Source organism: Triticum aestivum, chromosome 4B (genome assembly GCF_018294505.1).
Source record: "Triticum aestivum cultivar Chinese Spring chromosome 4B, IWGSC CS RefSeq v2.1, whole genome shotgun sequence".
Taxonomy (NCBI): domain Eukaryota; kingdom Viridiplantae; phylum Streptophyta; class Magnoliopsida; order Poales; family Poaceae; genus Triticum; species Triticum aestivum.
Window position 1 is genome coordinate 486939050 of NC_057804.1, and position 15964 is coordinate 486955013.

At 45.4% G+C, this 15964-nt stretch overlaps 1 protein-coding gene across 1 annotated transcript; it reads left to right on the top strand.

Moving 5' to 3' along the window:
- The first annotated feature begins 205 nt into the window (after positions 1 to 205).
- LOC123092868 (cytochrome P450 90B2) lies at positions 206 to 5981 on the top strand. Its single transcript, XM_044514723.1, has 8 exons — positions 206 to 695; positions 811 to 1144; positions 1353 to 1505; positions 3121 to 3372; positions 3552 to 3644; positions 4415 to 4493; positions 4601 to 4707; positions 5482 to 5981. The coding sequence occupies exons 1-8, from the start codon at positions 439 to 441 to the stop codon at positions 5725 to 5727; spliced, it is 1521 nt and encodes a 506-aa protein (XP_044370658.1). The 5' UTR covers positions 206 to 438; the 3' UTR covers positions 5728 to 5981.
- Positions 5982 to 15964: the final 9983 nt, after the last annotated feature.

The following is a 15964-nucleotide window of genomic DNA, read 5'->3' on the forward strand; positions in this document are numbered from 1 at the left end:
AGATCACTAAAATAGTGATCTAAAAGCTCTTATATTAGTTTACAGAGAGTACTAGAGAAATATAGTCCAGAGGAAAAGAAAAGAGGTGGCAGTGTCCCCACGCCCTGCGCCGCACCAAAAATTAAAATCTGGCTAAAGAATCCCCACAACCACCTCCTCCCTCCCTGTCACACACCTCAAAAACTTATATAAGAGCACCACAACAGAGAGAGGGGAGGTCGAAGTGGGCACCTTCCTAGCAAGATTTTCTTTGCACAAAGCTTGCAGAGAGAGAAATCTTTAGAGCTTAAAGCCACTCTTTAATCCAGCCCCAGTTTTATTTTCTCTCTCTCTCTCTCTCTCTCTCTCCAACCCATCATCTCTCTCACACACACGCCAACGCAGCGAGCGAGTGATCGAGAAGGGAATTAAATTCCAAGAGACCGCGGGCTCTCGCTCATGGCCGCCATCATGGCCTCCATAACCAGCGAGCTCCTTTTCTTCCTCCCCTTCATCCTCCTGGCCCTGCTCACCTTCTACACCAGCGCCGTGGCTAAATGCCATGGCCTCCACTGGTGGAGCGGCCGGACGAAGAAGAGGCGGCCGAACCTGCCGCCCGGCGCCGTCGGCTGGCCCTTCATCGGCGAGACCTTCGGGTACCTCCGCGCCCACCCGGCCACCTCCATCGGCCAGTTCATGGACCAGCACATCGCACGGTCGGTACATACACACACATACATATACATCAGTACAGGCATGCGAGCACGCGTGGAAGATCGATCGAGCATTCGGGCTGACGTCGAATTATGGGATCGTATGGTATGGATGCAGGTACGGGAAGATATACCGGTCGAGCCTGTTCGGGGACCGGACGGTGGTGTCGGCGGACGCGGGGCTGAACCGGTACATCCTGCAGAACGAGGGGCGGCTGTTCGAGTGTAGCTACCCGCGGAGCATCGGCGGCATCCTTGGCAAATGGTCGATGCTGGTGCTCGTCGGCGACCCCCACCGCGAGATGCGCTTCATCTCCCTCAACTTCCTCAGCTCCGTCCGCCTCCGCGCCGTGCTCCTCCCGGAGGTGGAGCGCCACACCCTCCTCGTCCTCCGCGACTGGCTGCCTTACTCCTCCTCCTCCGTCTTCTCCGCGCAGCACGAAGCCAAGAAGGTAAACCACCAACTCTCCGATTAACCGCGCGCCATGCACAGCGCCTGCATAGCACACACCTACATGCCGCGCACCCGCGGCAGTGGGGTGATGGTGGCGGCGTGGTCCATGCAAAGCAAGCGAGATCGATGGATGTGGAATTGACAACGTCGTACCCCAGCTCAGCTGCTAATTAACGATGGACGGATGCGTTCGTTGGTGCGTGCAGTTCACGTTTAACCTGATGGCGAAGAACATCATGAGCATGGACCCCGGCGAGGAGGAGACGGAGCGGCTGAGGCTCGAGTACATCACGTTCATGAAGGGGGTGGTGTCCGCGCCCCTCAACTTCCCCGGCACGGCCTACTGGAAGGCCCTCAAGGTGAGTCAGTACTCCTTATTTTCTTTCTGCATCAGGTCCAATCAGACACCACTGGATCCATCGATGCTTATTTTCTTTCTGCTAAAGCCACTTCCATTGCCACCCTTCTATCTATATATAGAATGAACTTGCACCAGTGTTTGCACAAAATCAGTTTCTCATCACTACATATATGGGCACCTAAAAGAAAGAAACACTTTTTTTCATTCTACTAGGTATAAATAAAAGAACCTCTTGAGAGAATAGTGAATACTAGGTTTCCTTTTACAAATGTTGGTTGAAAGGTGTGTGTCCATCTAGGTCAAGCCAGTTGCTGCATGGTTGGGATTGTTTCTTGTTAGCTAGGGGAAAGGGTTAATCAGCCAGTCGATCTACTTAATTATGCATGGCAAGAAAATCACATATAGTTGATACTACTGCATAGTACTACTAGTAGTAGTGAACATATAGCTAGAAAACCATTCATGCACATGGACATGGCGCCGGTGTTACCTCTGATTAGATCGATCAACTCTTGTTTCTTTTTCCTGGCGTCCTACTTTGCCCTCGGAGGTAGTACTGATCATCACTCATGGGCGCATAAAAATGTTGCCCGCTTTTTACTGCTTGTGGAGGTCACACTCAAATGATCTTTATTGATTGCTCCCAGATGCAGCATGCATGCATGCATGCTCTCACACTCTTTCTCTCCCCTACACACGGCCCCTGCTCACACAATTGCAACTTGGAGTTTTGACCTCTTAGAAAAAGTTCAGTGACCAACCTCCATAATTTGGCATGATTATATGTTGGGGGAATCATCATTTATCATGATTCAACCGCTGACCAACTCTTACCACACTGGAACCACATTTATGTGGCCAGGCACGCTATTAGCAACCCTCTTAATTTTGTTTTAATTAAGCACCCCTTGTTAGCTGAGATCAATCCTATATATATAGTGTATACCTAGATTGATGTAGAGGGAAATTTTGTCAAGCAAATGGTTGGTGTCATCAATGTTGGCATATATATGCTTGATTTATGAAATGTGTAAAGCGATTTTCCATTGCATAGTCGTGCTTAGGAAGTTCTTCTCATTACCTATTCGCCAACCTACAAACGCTCCTAAGCATAAAAGTGAAAAAAAATACAGATTGAAAAGAAAAAGGAAACCAAAAGAGAAAGACCTTTTTTTTGTTTAATTATCACTTTTTAATTGTCAGAGCGCCAAAAAGGGAGAAGGAGAATAATTTGTATGCTTGAGAAGTATCCTATTTTATTTGACGGCAACTATGTTAAAAAGATATGAATTGCTCCAAAACAGAAAGCTATGACAAGGCACGATCTTAGGCCAGTAGGCGGTTAGGCAACATCTTACTGAAAAAGGCTTTCGCCCCGCTTTATATATAAAGCACTTGCCCAAGCCAACAGTACAAAGGTTCACACACTCACACACAGGTCTACACCCAACAGGGGCACAAAGCAGGACCACACACAAATAAAGGGTTCATGCTGAGGGCACAGCTCAACAAGCCCAAACACAAAATTATTGCATATGACTTTGCACTATAATTTTATTTTGTTCGGTCATGAGAAAACATCATATAATTATTTACCATGTATTTGCATGCAGTCGCGAGCCACCATACTTGGAGTAATAGAGAGGAAAATGGAGGAAAGGCTTGAGAAAATGAATAAGGAGGCCTCGAGCATGGAAGAAGATGATCTTCTCGGGTGGGCGATGAAGCAGTCCAATCTTTCGAAAGAACAAATATTGGACCTCTTGCTGAGCTTGCTGTTTGCCGGGCATGAGACATCGTCAATGGCGCTCGCCCTCGCCATCTTCTTCCTCGAAGGTTGCCCTAAAGCCGTTGAAGAACTGCGGGTACGTACAAATTCAGTTTACTATTACACCAACTCAAACTGATCTGTGCTAAACCGGACATAGCTATCTTTCTCATCTTTCGGAAGAATTAAAAAAAAACTACATCCAGTGCATACATGGATGGTGAAATGCACCAGAAATATCATGGAAATATTGACAGTGAATCCGTGGCCGTGCAGGAGGAGCATCTTGAGATTGCTAGGAGACAGAAGCTGAGAGGGGAGTGCAAACTGAGCTGGGAAGACTACAAAGAGATGGTTTTCACGCAATGCGTAAGGCCCTCTTGATTTTGTCCGTTTCCCCCCTCGTAATATCAGTGCAAGATATATGCGTGTGACCTGGCCTTTTGTTGGCTACTTCCAGCTCCTAGTAGCACAAGGCTCGTCTAGGTGCGTAGCGCAATAGGAACTTCCCAAAATGCCATGCAAGAGCGGGAGAGGCTCCGTCGTCGATGCAAGTTGGCCAGCCACTCGTTTGGACCGTATAGTGTCCGCTTGCTCTTCTGTCTAGCTAGCAGCGGATGGCTTTTGTTTTGGAGGTTTGTTGATGCAGTGCGTGGCCAATGGATGGATGATTTTGCACTTTTGCCAGGATCCAAAATGGTCTGAGAAGTACGTGTTGCTGGGTGTATGTATATGCCAGCGTCCGTCAAGAAGGTATCTTTGTCGTCTGCCTTGGTATCCAGACGGCACGAGCAGAACACGTCAAACATACACCATCTAGTCTGGTAAAAAATCAGTGATTTGGGCTAAACAAACTGGGGTCAGGACAATGGCTTCTTTGCCATGGGGAAATTTCACTGTCCATACACAGTTTGATGCCAAGGCAGGTTATCCGATCCCCTGAAAAGTTGGGGAGCACATGCCCTTCGTACAGTAGTAGTATAGTATCGTGGGTGGTGTGCTACTGTATGGAACTATACATTGTGTCATTGTACACCAAAATAGCATCTTCTGATCCTACATTCCAACTGCCGAACTCTCTTGTTTGGGAGTACAAAAGTGACAAATGTTGGACTCATTATCTGCCTCTTTTGTTGCAGGTTATAAACGAGACCTTGCGGCTAGGCAACGTGGTCAGGTTCCTGCACCGGAAGGTCATTCGAGATGTGCACTACAATGGTTGGTGGCTTAACTCTCTCTTCCTGTATGCATTTCTTCGGCAGTACTTACTACTGAACTTCTTCTTCCTAGAGTTGATGAATGTTTGCATGTGCGTCGACTGACAGGGTATGACATCCCGAGCGGATGGAAAATTCTGCCGGTGTTAGCGGCGGTGCATCTCGACTCGTCGCTGTACGAGGACCCCAGCAGCTTCAACCCTTGGAGATGGAAGGTCAGTGCCTGAACGATGCTTGCAATTTTATTCACACGAAATCAACCAGAACCATGAATCGATCCATGTTTGAAAGTAGAAGAAAAAATATGTCTAGCCGTCGTTGTTGTCTAGCCAATCATAGGCCTTCATGACGTTTGCACAGTGAAACTTAATTCAGTGGCAAAGAATGTGCACGAGCTAATAAATGTGTTCCTAATTGGAGCACAGTAGTGCATAGACTAGCTGAATGCACGACTTTTCAGCTCCACTCGACGATAACAACACGCACGCACGGGCCTGACATGAAAGGGAATGTTGAGCTCGCATGCGCACGTGTGCTCTTGATGTGGTCCGACCGATCAAAAGAGACGTGTTTGCTCCCTCTCGCTCTGTCTTTCGCTCGCTCGGTCAAAGGAGCCCCCATTGTCCGTAGCATGGGGGTTCACCGGGTCGCCACCATCTAGTGCAGCTAGGCTTAAACTTACGCTAGCTATGCAGCCAGCAGCTTGGACTCTACTGTGTGCGCATGGTCCAAGCGGAAGAGAATCCAATCAGTGGGCGATTGGAACAAGTCGGGGACCCGTCCATCTCCGTGCACATCCCATCCTTATCCGTCACGTACAAAACGACGCTATTAATCACGACTCTACCAGTTAATGCCCGTGGGGAATATGTGGTCGTGGCAATAGCACCACCACCACTTCGATCACCATGACGAAGACAAACCTGAAACGTATGTGCATTCAGTCAGGTTCAGAGGTGTTGACGTTGTGTGTTTGCTGTTTGTTGCAGGGCAACGCGTCCGGCGTGGCGCAGAACAGTAACTTCATGCCCTACGGCGGCGGCACGAGGCTCTGCGCCGGGTCGGAGCTCGCCAAGCTCGAGATGGCCATCTTCCTGCACCACCTGGTGCTCAACTTCCGGTGGGAGCTCGCCGAGCCCGACCAGGCGTTCGTGTACCCGTTCGTCGACTTCCCCAAGGGCCTGCCCATCAGGGTCCATAGGATTGCACAGGAAGAAGAAGGAGAAGAGGAGTAAAGCGTTTTGACCGTGGACATATATGATCGGTGGCTCAGTCTAGCGTCTAGGGGAGAGTATACAGAGGAAATGTACACATGTCCGTCCTTGTTTTCTTTTCCTTTTGGGTTTGTGTTATGTAGATGGGGTAAACAAAGATGCTAGGGTATTACCATAAGAGGAAATGTTGGTAGGCTCAGCAGTAGAGTTGTAATAAGGCCGGCCCACAGCCCACTAGTAAGTGATTCCAAAGAGTAGGCCTAGCGGTCTTGCTATCTTGCCTCGTTCCTCCAGCCAATAAATATTTGATTCTAAAAACAAAGGCAATTCATATTTTCTGCTAAAAAGAGCAATTCATATTTGGCGCTTCAGGCGCCACTTATAGGCATCTTTGCAAATGGCGCATACCCTCCTAGGAATTGGGCCGGCATGTTTTTTTTTTTTGCATTGCATACTTACTGCGCGTGCGTTGATGGAACTACTGCCACATAAAATGTTGTGACAGTCCTGGTCACTCTTTGGCGATTTGGTATGCTGGAAGGCCATTCATGAACAAAATTTCCAAAGTTCTCATGCAACACACCAGTTTATCACACGTTACTTAACTGAATTTGAACCATCTCATACGAAACAACAGAACGGGCAACCGGCAGCTGTGTGGCAGGGACGTGGGGGTTGGACTCTTCCGCCCCTTGGCTTTTGCGAAGTTGAATGTTGATGAGGCAATTGCCAGATTGCTCAAATTCAGGTTCTTTTGGTGCGGTTTGCAGGGACTCTAATGGATTATATATGGGGTCTTCGACCATCAACTGTCGTGATGTTTTAGATCCAGCAACTCTCGAAGCTTTAGCCTGCTGTAAGGCACTAGCTCTAGCGAAGGATTTGTGTCTCTGTAATATTGTGATTGCATCAGATTGCAAAGAAGTTATACAAGATATCAAATATGTTTCTTGGTGCCAAGCATGCAAGTATAATCATAGAGATCATCATCATTGCCCTTGAGTTCCAGTCCTGCTCTTTCATCTTTGAAGGACGGGAGTCCAATATAAAGGCCTATAGTCTTGCTAAATTCGCTCTAAACCTTTCTGCAGGTCAACATACAAGGGTCAGCCCCACATATTCATTGTATGACTATGAACTCTATGGTTAATCAATATGAAGTGAAGCGTGTTTAGCCTAAAAAAACTTATTATGAGTGTAGTTTTCGGGTGCCACACGTGTATTACGATTTTGGAGGCTTCTAGATGCTTCTCAAACTAGTTTTCTTCTGGTGTTTTGCCTTCTTTCTGGTTTTCTTATTTTTCTCTTTTTTTGCATGTATTTTTGTTCTTGTAAAATTCAAATCCACGATCTTTTTACAAATTTGTTTGTTTAGATTGATGAGCTTTTTCAAACTCGTAACTTTTTCAAATCCACAAAAAAAATTGATATCGATGAACTGTTTTGAAATTGGTGATTTTTTATAAAATTTGTGAAATAAAAATCAAATTCATGATATATTTTTTTAAATCATGGATTTTTTTCCTAATGTGTAAACTTTTTCCAAATTCATTAAAAAATTACAAATTTTGTTAATTTACCGAACCAATAACTTTTTTTGAAACTCATGATTTTTTTCCAAATTTGTTAAATTATTTTGTATTCACAATTTCTTAAAATATATAATATATATTCTAATATTTTGAAAAGTCAATAGTCAATGGTTCAAATGGTGAGTGGTCTTGGTCAAAATGACGATCGAGTGAAGCAACAACCATCGAGCGAGTTGAGCGATCGAGCAATTTGCTCGTGCTTGATGGGCGGGCCCAACAGACTATGGGCGTGGGCACCGGCTGGACAAATGGCGCATAAGGCGTTGTATAGGCGACCACCTTTCCATGTTGCAACAAGTGTCACACTGCATGTACATTACTCGTGGCAACCTACGAATTTTTCTTTTTTTCATAGATTCATTTATTTAAAATGTTTTATCATTTAAACTGTGCATCCAAATCTCAGACCATTTTCATCGTTGGATTCCTTACATCGAGATTGATCCCATGTTGATAGGTTTCGGCGAACATTTTTTCACGAAAAAACCAAACCTTTCTAGTTGTGGCAAGCATACAAGTATAATCGGAGAGATCACTATCACTGCCACTAAGTTCTAGTCCCGCTCTTTCATCTTTGAAGGACGGAGTCCAATGTCGAGGCATATAGTATCCCTAAATTCGGTCTAAACCTTTTTATAGGTTGACATACGTGGCATGGTCATCCCCCTCATATTCATTGTATTACTAGGAACCATGTTATTAGACCTTGTTTGGGACTGCTCTACTCTTTAAAATCCAGCTCCGCTCCAGAAAACACAAGCCAAACGGGTTAGCTTAACGATATACCGCATCGCAAAAAAAAAACTAGAATTTGGGATACAACTCCCAAATTTTTATGAAGCTCTTCAGGGGGAAATTACCCACCACTGCCACCAGTAAGTGGATACCTCTTCGTTTCTCCCCCTCAACCAATCAAATAGATCATTTCCATCAAATTTCACATTCTTGTAGCTGGAGCTAGATGAAAGCCAAACATTTTCTTTGGTAGTGCTACAACTTCTGGATGAAACTGATCTAAAGTGAATTTAGTAGAGCAAAACTGATTTTGATGAAGTGGAGCAGTCTCAAACAGGCCCTTAATCAATAAAGTGGAGCGTGTTTAGCCTAGAAAAAAAACTTATTGCGCTTGCAATTTTCATGTGTCGCACTTGTATTATGTCTTTGGAAGCTTCTAGATGCTTTTCAAACTATTTTTCTTTTGTTTTTGTTTTCTTTTTAGTTTTATTTCCATTTTATTTTATTTCTCTTTTGTGTTTCCCTTTTTTTCATTCATGACATTTTTTGTCAAATTCGTTATTTTTGTTTGATGGATTTTTGGTGGACATTTTTTCAAATTCATGAACTTTTCCAAATCCGTGACCATTTTTGAAATTTGTGAATTTTTTAAATTCGTGATTTAAAAAAGACATTGGCTTGTTCTAATGCGTGATTTTTTTTTCAAATTTCACAAAAAAAATATCAAACCGATGAAGTTTTTTGAAATTCATGATTTTTAAAATTCACGAATGTTTTTCCAAATTTGTGAACTTATTTTGTATTCGTGAAAAAAATCAAATTAAATATATTGACAACTTTTTGAAAATTCAACGATCAATGGGTCAAAGAGTTAGTGGTCAAGGTCAAAGGGACGACCGAGGCGCGTGAAGAAGTTCACACATGTAAACAAGTTTGTCCAATGAATATTCATTGCCAAAATAATCCTATAGATAGGACATGGTGTCGTAAGCGGCGAGTTGGAGCCCTCAAGCGGGACATGGCGAGGCCGAAGCACTCGAGTTGGGTGCGGCAAAGTCTGAATCAATCGTAGGAGTCAATGTGGTGATTATGTAATTAGGCCCGAGTCCACGGAGCGATAAGGTCGTCTTGGTGAACAGACGATGCAATGAAGTTGAAGCCGATTCATTTGGGTGAGAAGGTCTACATGTTTGGGATGGAGTCTGCAGAGTAGGGAGGTATGTGCAGCAAGTTCATGCGGGAGGTCCGTGGAGTAAGGCATGCGCGAGGAGGTTTGCCATTGTCCGCGCGGGATGGTCCGTGCGGTGCGATCCGCGTTATGAAGTGCGGGGAGGAGGGTCCGCCCGCTAATGATGTGTTAAAATCCGTTGAGCGAGATGCGACAAAGCAGAGCCCTCGGGTCTGACCCAACGAGGCCAGTCGGCCTGAGTCCGCAGAGATGGAGTGGAAAGGGGAGATACATCAGCAAGATAAGGGCGCTGTGGAGCTGCTAGTGCGGCGAGGCCCGAGTCCACTAAGCTGTTAGCTGGCACTTTTATGAGAGTCATGCATTATGTTCTTCGAAAATACATTGGCATATGTGTTGTGGTCTATTTTCACGATATACTTGTGTTTAGCGAATCTCTAGAAGATTATGTCACTCATCTTAGAGACGTCTTGCATGTGCTTAGAAACGAGAGACTTTATGCTAACATGGAAAAATGCATTTTTGGTGTCGACAAGATCGTTTTCTTGGGCTTTGTTGTATCTTCCAAGGGTGTTCATGTCGATGAGTCTAAAATTGAAGCAATTAAAACTTGGCCACAACCCACTAATTTGCAACAAGTGCGTAGTTTCGTTGGTTTAGCCGGTTTCTATCGTCACTTTTTAAGGATTTTAGCACTATTGCCTCACCGATGCATGCCTTGGGTAAGAAGAGCGCACCCTTTGTTTGGGGACCCTCTCAATCTATCGCTTTTGAAGAGCTCAAATCTTTGCTTACACATGCTCCAATCCTTGCATTGCCTAATTTCAACAAAACTTTTTGAGGTCCATTGTGATGCTAGTGGTAATGGTATTGGTAGAGTTTTGATGCAAGAAAAGCGACCCATTGCATATTTTAGTGAAAAACTTTCCGGAGCTCAACTTAACTATCCCATCTATGACAAAGAATTTTATGCTTTAGTGCGAGTATTGCATGTTTGGGAGCATTATCTTCGCCCACATGAATTTGTCATACATACCGATCATGAAACACTTAAGTATCTTAAAGGTCAAACCAAGCTGAATAAACGGCATGCTAAACATAGTGAATTCATTGAGTCTTTTCCTTATGTGATCAAGTACATTAAGGGTAAATAAAATGTTGTGGCGGATGCTCTTTCCCGCAAGCACATGCTAGTTACTCAACTTGAATTGAATGTTATAGGCTTTTAGCATGTTAAAGATCTTTATGCACATGATCTTTCATTTGCGCTTCCTTATGCCAAATGTCTTGATAACACTTGTTAGGATAACTATTACCTCAAGAATGGCTATCTTATGTGCGCTAACAAACTTTGTATACCCGAGTATTCTCTTTGTTTGTTACGTTTGCAAGAGGCTCACGGTGGTGGACTTATGGGACATTTCGGACGCGACAAGACCTTTGCCACACTCTGTAAGGGCATTTCCCTACTTTGTGTTTTGGATGATGATGACAACCCTTTGTTGGTCTAATCTTGCTCTAAGTGCTTCAGGTTCTCGGTGATTAGGCTTACATCGGTTTGCTATTCTCTCTGGAAGGAAAAGATCGAAGACGGTGTTTTTCTACGTGTTTATCTATTTGGTCGTAGGGAGCCCATACTATGAAGAGGGAATCCACATTGGAAGGAGTTGAGGGAATCATTGCACGTACACTTCTGCCACACCCTCCGTTGCCTTCCATGTTTTGTGTGAGTGAGAGCTCCCCTTCTTTTCAAGTGCCTACTGTGTTCTCCCAGTGGTTGTACCACTCGTTCGAGCGGTTGTATCGCTGGCTCCTGGCACTTACCCAACCACCACCCCAGGGGTGATACCCTGGGGACGAACAGCCCAGTCATGACCAAGCGGTTGTACCGCTGCTCCCAGGCGGTTGTACCGCCACCATGCTTAACATTGACTGTGGGTTTGTCTGGCGGTTGTACCGGCCAAGTACCGCTCAACAACCGGCCTAGGTTCTGTTTTGATGCGGTACTTGGGCGGTGGTGGCTCGGTTGGTCTAGTTGTGCCCCGCAAACAGGTACTACCAGTGCCATAAGCGGTTCTACCACTTGGGACTTAGCCACCCAAGTGTCCAGGGCCAAGCGGTTGCACCGGTGCTGTACCACTCGATCACCGCCCACAGGGGTGACTCCCTACTATTTCAAGGCGGTGGTTGAGCGGTGGCTGGGCGGTTGTTCTGGTTGTTCTCCACAACCGGTACTACTGCCCTTCTGCCCGGTTGTACCGCTTGAGAGGGTTTCTGCAAGTTACCTATGAGTCCCGGTTGTACCGGGACTAGGAGCGGTTGTACCGCTGCGGTGCTATTTTCGTAGTAACAGTTGGATTTTAGGGTTTGCTATATAAGGGTGGTTCTTCTACCTACCACACTTACCTCTTGCCTCTCTCTCACCACCATTGACACCTTCAAGCTTTCTTGCCTGTTCTCTCTCTCTAGCCACTCAAACTTGATGATTTGCTAGGGATTGAAGGAGGAGACCTAGATCTACACTTCCACCAAAGGATATTTGATTCCCCCATACTTTCTTGTGTGGATTTTGTTACTCTTGGGTGTTTGAGCATCCTAGATGGTTGAGGTCACCTCGGAGCCACATTCCACTGTGGTGAAGCTCCGTGGTTTTGTTGGGAGCCTCCAATTCGGTTGTGGAGAGAGCCCCAACCTTCTTTGTAAAGGTTTGGTCGCCGCCTTCAAGGGCACCAATAGTGGAATAACGGCATCTTGCATTGTGTGAGGACGTGAGGAGAATACAGTGACCCTAGTGGCTTCTTGGGGAGCATTGTGCCTCCACACCGCTCCAACGGAGACATACTTCCTCTCAAAGGGAAGGAACTTCGGTAACACATCCTCCTCTCCACCGGTTCCGCTCTTGGTTATCCATTACCTTTACTTGTGCAAGCTTATTGTGTGTTGTACTCCTAGCTTGCTTGTGTGCTTGTTGTTGTTGCATCATATAGGTTGTTCACCTAGTTGCATATCTAGACAACCTACTTTGATGCAAAGTTTAATTTGGTAAAGAAAAGTTAAAAATTGTTAGTTGCCTATTCACCCCCCCCCCTCTAGTCAACTATATCGATCCTTTCAATTGGTATCAGAGGTTCATCGCTTTATTAAGGACTTTGCCATCCCAAGAGTATGGTTGACACCATATATGGTGAGGAGGAGCACCCCGGTGTGATTCCGTCCTCGTCTACGGTCGATGGGGCATCCCCGGTCTCCGTGAGGAATTCATGTGGCTTTGGACACATTGAAAACCTCCATGACGGCCGAGGTCAAAGGCATGTTCAAAGAGTTCCTTGATGGTCTAAAATTATCCACCACACCTTTGGAAGTGGTTACTCCCACTAACAAGGTGGCGGATGCCAACTCCGATAAGGGGGAAGCTTCTAGTGAAAAGGTTCATTTGCCTAGTGGTAAAAGTGGTAATGGCATCTATTCTCATGTTGAACCACCTCTCACTTATGGAGGACCGGTTCCCTCCACGCATTTAAATCATGCGAGTTCTCCTCCCAAGATTGTGAAGAATGATGATTTTGACTCTTGGGTTTATCGCTTTAAACGTCATTTAAATCATGTTAATACTAACCTTTGGAGAATCATTGAGGAAGGTTTCTATACACATGATCGAAGCAACTTCACTCCTAGGATCCGTGGATAATCAATTCAATGAGAATGCTCTCTTCATCATCCAAGATGCAATTCCACCCGAAGACATTGCGCACCTCTGACCCTTCACCGTGGCCAAGGAAGCATGGCACCATGTTGTTTCCGTCTACAAGGGAAGCGCAAGCATTCAACGCTCCAAATATGAAGTGGTGCAAGATTAAGCCGATGAGTTTGCAATGAATGAAGATGAAGAACCTCGTGAGCTCTACCGGAGATTAACCACTTTCGCGGTCTCACTCCGAGATCATGGGAGCAAGGATACAGATGACAATGATCAAGCGCAAGTTCCTCAAGGCAATGATGCCCTACCACAAGGCCATGTCCTCCGTCATCCGTCAAAGGCCGGACTTCCACACCTTGTCCTCAAGTGAAGTGTTGGATGAGTTTGTGGCAATGAGGATCTTGGACAAGACCACCAACAATGCGGTGTTGCATTCTCAAAGAGCAAAGAAGCCCAACCTTGCCTTGAAGGCCAAAGTTAGTGTGAAAGAAGAGGAAGAAGAGGAGAGCAACCCCGAAGATACTAAGTATGATTACCATGAGCACATGGCTCTTGCTTCAAGGAAATTTTGGAGCAAGAAGAACACAAGGCCCAACTTCAACAAGAATAACTCAAGTGGCTTCAAGGGCAAGCAACGTGCGAGAACATGCTACAATTGTGGCAATGTGAGCCATTTTGTTGCAGAGTGCCCTTACGAGAAGAGGGAAGACAATGGTGGCAAGCTCATCCGAAAAGACAAAGCCAAGTCCTTCCCCAACAAGAACAACTTCACCAAGAAGACTCCAACTGAAGGGTTGGTGGCTCAAGAAGACTACCATGAGGATGATGATGATGATGAAGATAGTGAAGCCATGGCCATGTCCTCCGTTGCCATTGCCACAGCTCCACGGGTGTCCCTCTTCGACTCACCCAACGAGAACATCACCGCCAAGTGCCTCATGGCTAAAGCCACCAACAAGGTAACCCCCAACATCAAAACCACCATCATTACTAATCCCTCCTTGACGGATTGCATTGATGAAAGTGAGGGGTCTAATGAGGAAGTAAATGAATTTGAGTCTTTTATGAGTAAGCTCAAGGGAAAATCCAAGAAGCACTTCGTTGCTCTCTTGGAACAACTTGGTGAAGCCAATGCCATGATCAAGGCTCATGAAGAAACCATCTCTAAGATGGAAGGTCATAGTTGTGACTATGCTGATGAGATATCGGATCTCTCTAATGCACTTGCGGAATACGTGTTCATCATTTGGCTCTTGAGGAGTCACACAACGATGACCATGCTAAATTAAACAAAGATCTTGATCATGCTCTTGTTGTATCTCGTGTGCTAAATTCCGAGAAGGCTAAACTTGGGGTTGACCATGCTATACTCAAGGAGGAGTTTGATATACTTGACAAGGCCCACAAGGTCTTGAAGGGTGCTCATGCTAGCCTCAAGGAGTCTCATGTTAAACTCCAAGTGAAGTTAACCAAGGAGAAAGCCACTTTTCCTCATATGGTATTAATTGATAATGCAAATGCTACTAACCCATGTTGTGACTTGTGAGCATGTGCATCTTGTGGAGGAGAATGCCAAGTTGAAAGAGCAACTTGAGAGAGGCCTTGTGACGTGAATACAAGGTGAGAAGAACCTCAATGGCCTTTTGAGCAATCAAAAGGAAGTTGTGGCCAAGGAGGGAGTTGGGTTTGCACATATGTCCAAGAACAAGAAGAAGAACGACAAGACCAAACGACCTCCCCCTCTCAAGCAAACTTTTGTGAAGGAGGGAGAGGGTGCTCCAAAGGAGAAGAATAACAATGTGAAGGGTGGCGATGTCAAAAAGGGCAATGCCACCCCTTCCAACAAAGCCGGTGACTTTAACCCTTCTTATGTGTTGTGTCGTGCTAGTGATGGGCATGTTTATGCTAAATTTGTTGGTTCTCCTTATGAGTACATTGAATGGTCTATTTGGGTTCCTAATACCCTTGTTACTAACATCAAAGGACCCATTACAAAATGGGTACCTAAACCAAGCATTGATCTCTTGTAGGTGTTTGCTTCCGATAGGGGATCATGGTTGCTCGATAGTGGAGCCACAAATTATATGGCTGGAAGCAAGGACTTGGTGGTGGACGTGCACAAGATCCCATCTATGCCCACCAACGTTGAGCGGGGTGATGCCTCGTCTTCTAAGGTATTGGGTCTTGGCAAGGTTGTCATTTCTCATGATCTCACGATCGAGAAAGTCATGCTTATTGAGTCCCTTGCATACAATCTACTTTCCGTTTGTCAACTTGCACTCATGGGCTTTGCCACATTCTTTGATATTGATACCGTGGCCCTCTTGTGGAGCAAGACTCTTAAAGTAGCCTTTGTTGGGCATGTCGAGAACGGTCTTTATGTGATTAACTTTTCGGAGCGACCCACTAAGACCGCGACATGCCTAATGGTTAAAGTTGTTGTGGGGTGGCTTTGGCATCGCCATTTAGCCCACGTCAATATGAGATATTTGCGAAGTCTTCTCAAGGGGGACCATGTCCGTGGACTAACAAATGTTAGTTTTGCCAAAGATCGTGCTTGCAGTGCTTGTATCGAAGGAAAGCTACATGAGAAGGCTCACCGTCCCATGACTATCATGTACTCGAAGAGACCCTTGGAGCTCCTTCACATGGATCTCTTTGGGCCTCCATCCTTTGATAGTATTGGGGGTAGAAAGTATTGCTTGGTGATTGTGAATGATTATTCAAGATATACTTGGGTATATTTCTTCAAGAGGAAGAGTGAGACTCAACAAACTGTCATCGACTTTGCAAATGAAGCTCAACATCAACACGATGCAAAGATCTTGACAATAAGAAGTGACAAAGGCACCGAGTTCAAGAACTACACCTTGGATGAGTTTCTTAGTGATGAGGGGATCAAGCATCAATATTCTGCACCATACACCCCTCAACAAAATGGTGTCGCGGAGAGTAAGAATCAGACGTTGATGGATGCGGCGAGGACCATGATGGCGGAGTTCAAGTCTCCTTACAACTTTTGGGCCGAAGCCATCAACACCGCATGTC

Coding starts and splice junctions, on each gene's coding strand:
- LOC123092868 (XM_044514723.1), top strand. CDS start 439: ATGGCCGCCATCATGGCCTCCATAACCAGCGAGCTCCTTTTCTTCCTC. Junction 1,506..3,120: donor CCTACTGGAAGGCCCTCAAG/GTGAGTCAGTAC, acceptor ATTTGCATGCAG/TCGCGAGCCACCATACTTGG. Junction 4,494..4,600: donor TCGAGATGTGCACTACAATG/GTTGGTGGCTTA, acceptor GTCGACTGACAG/GGTATGACATCCCGAGCGGA.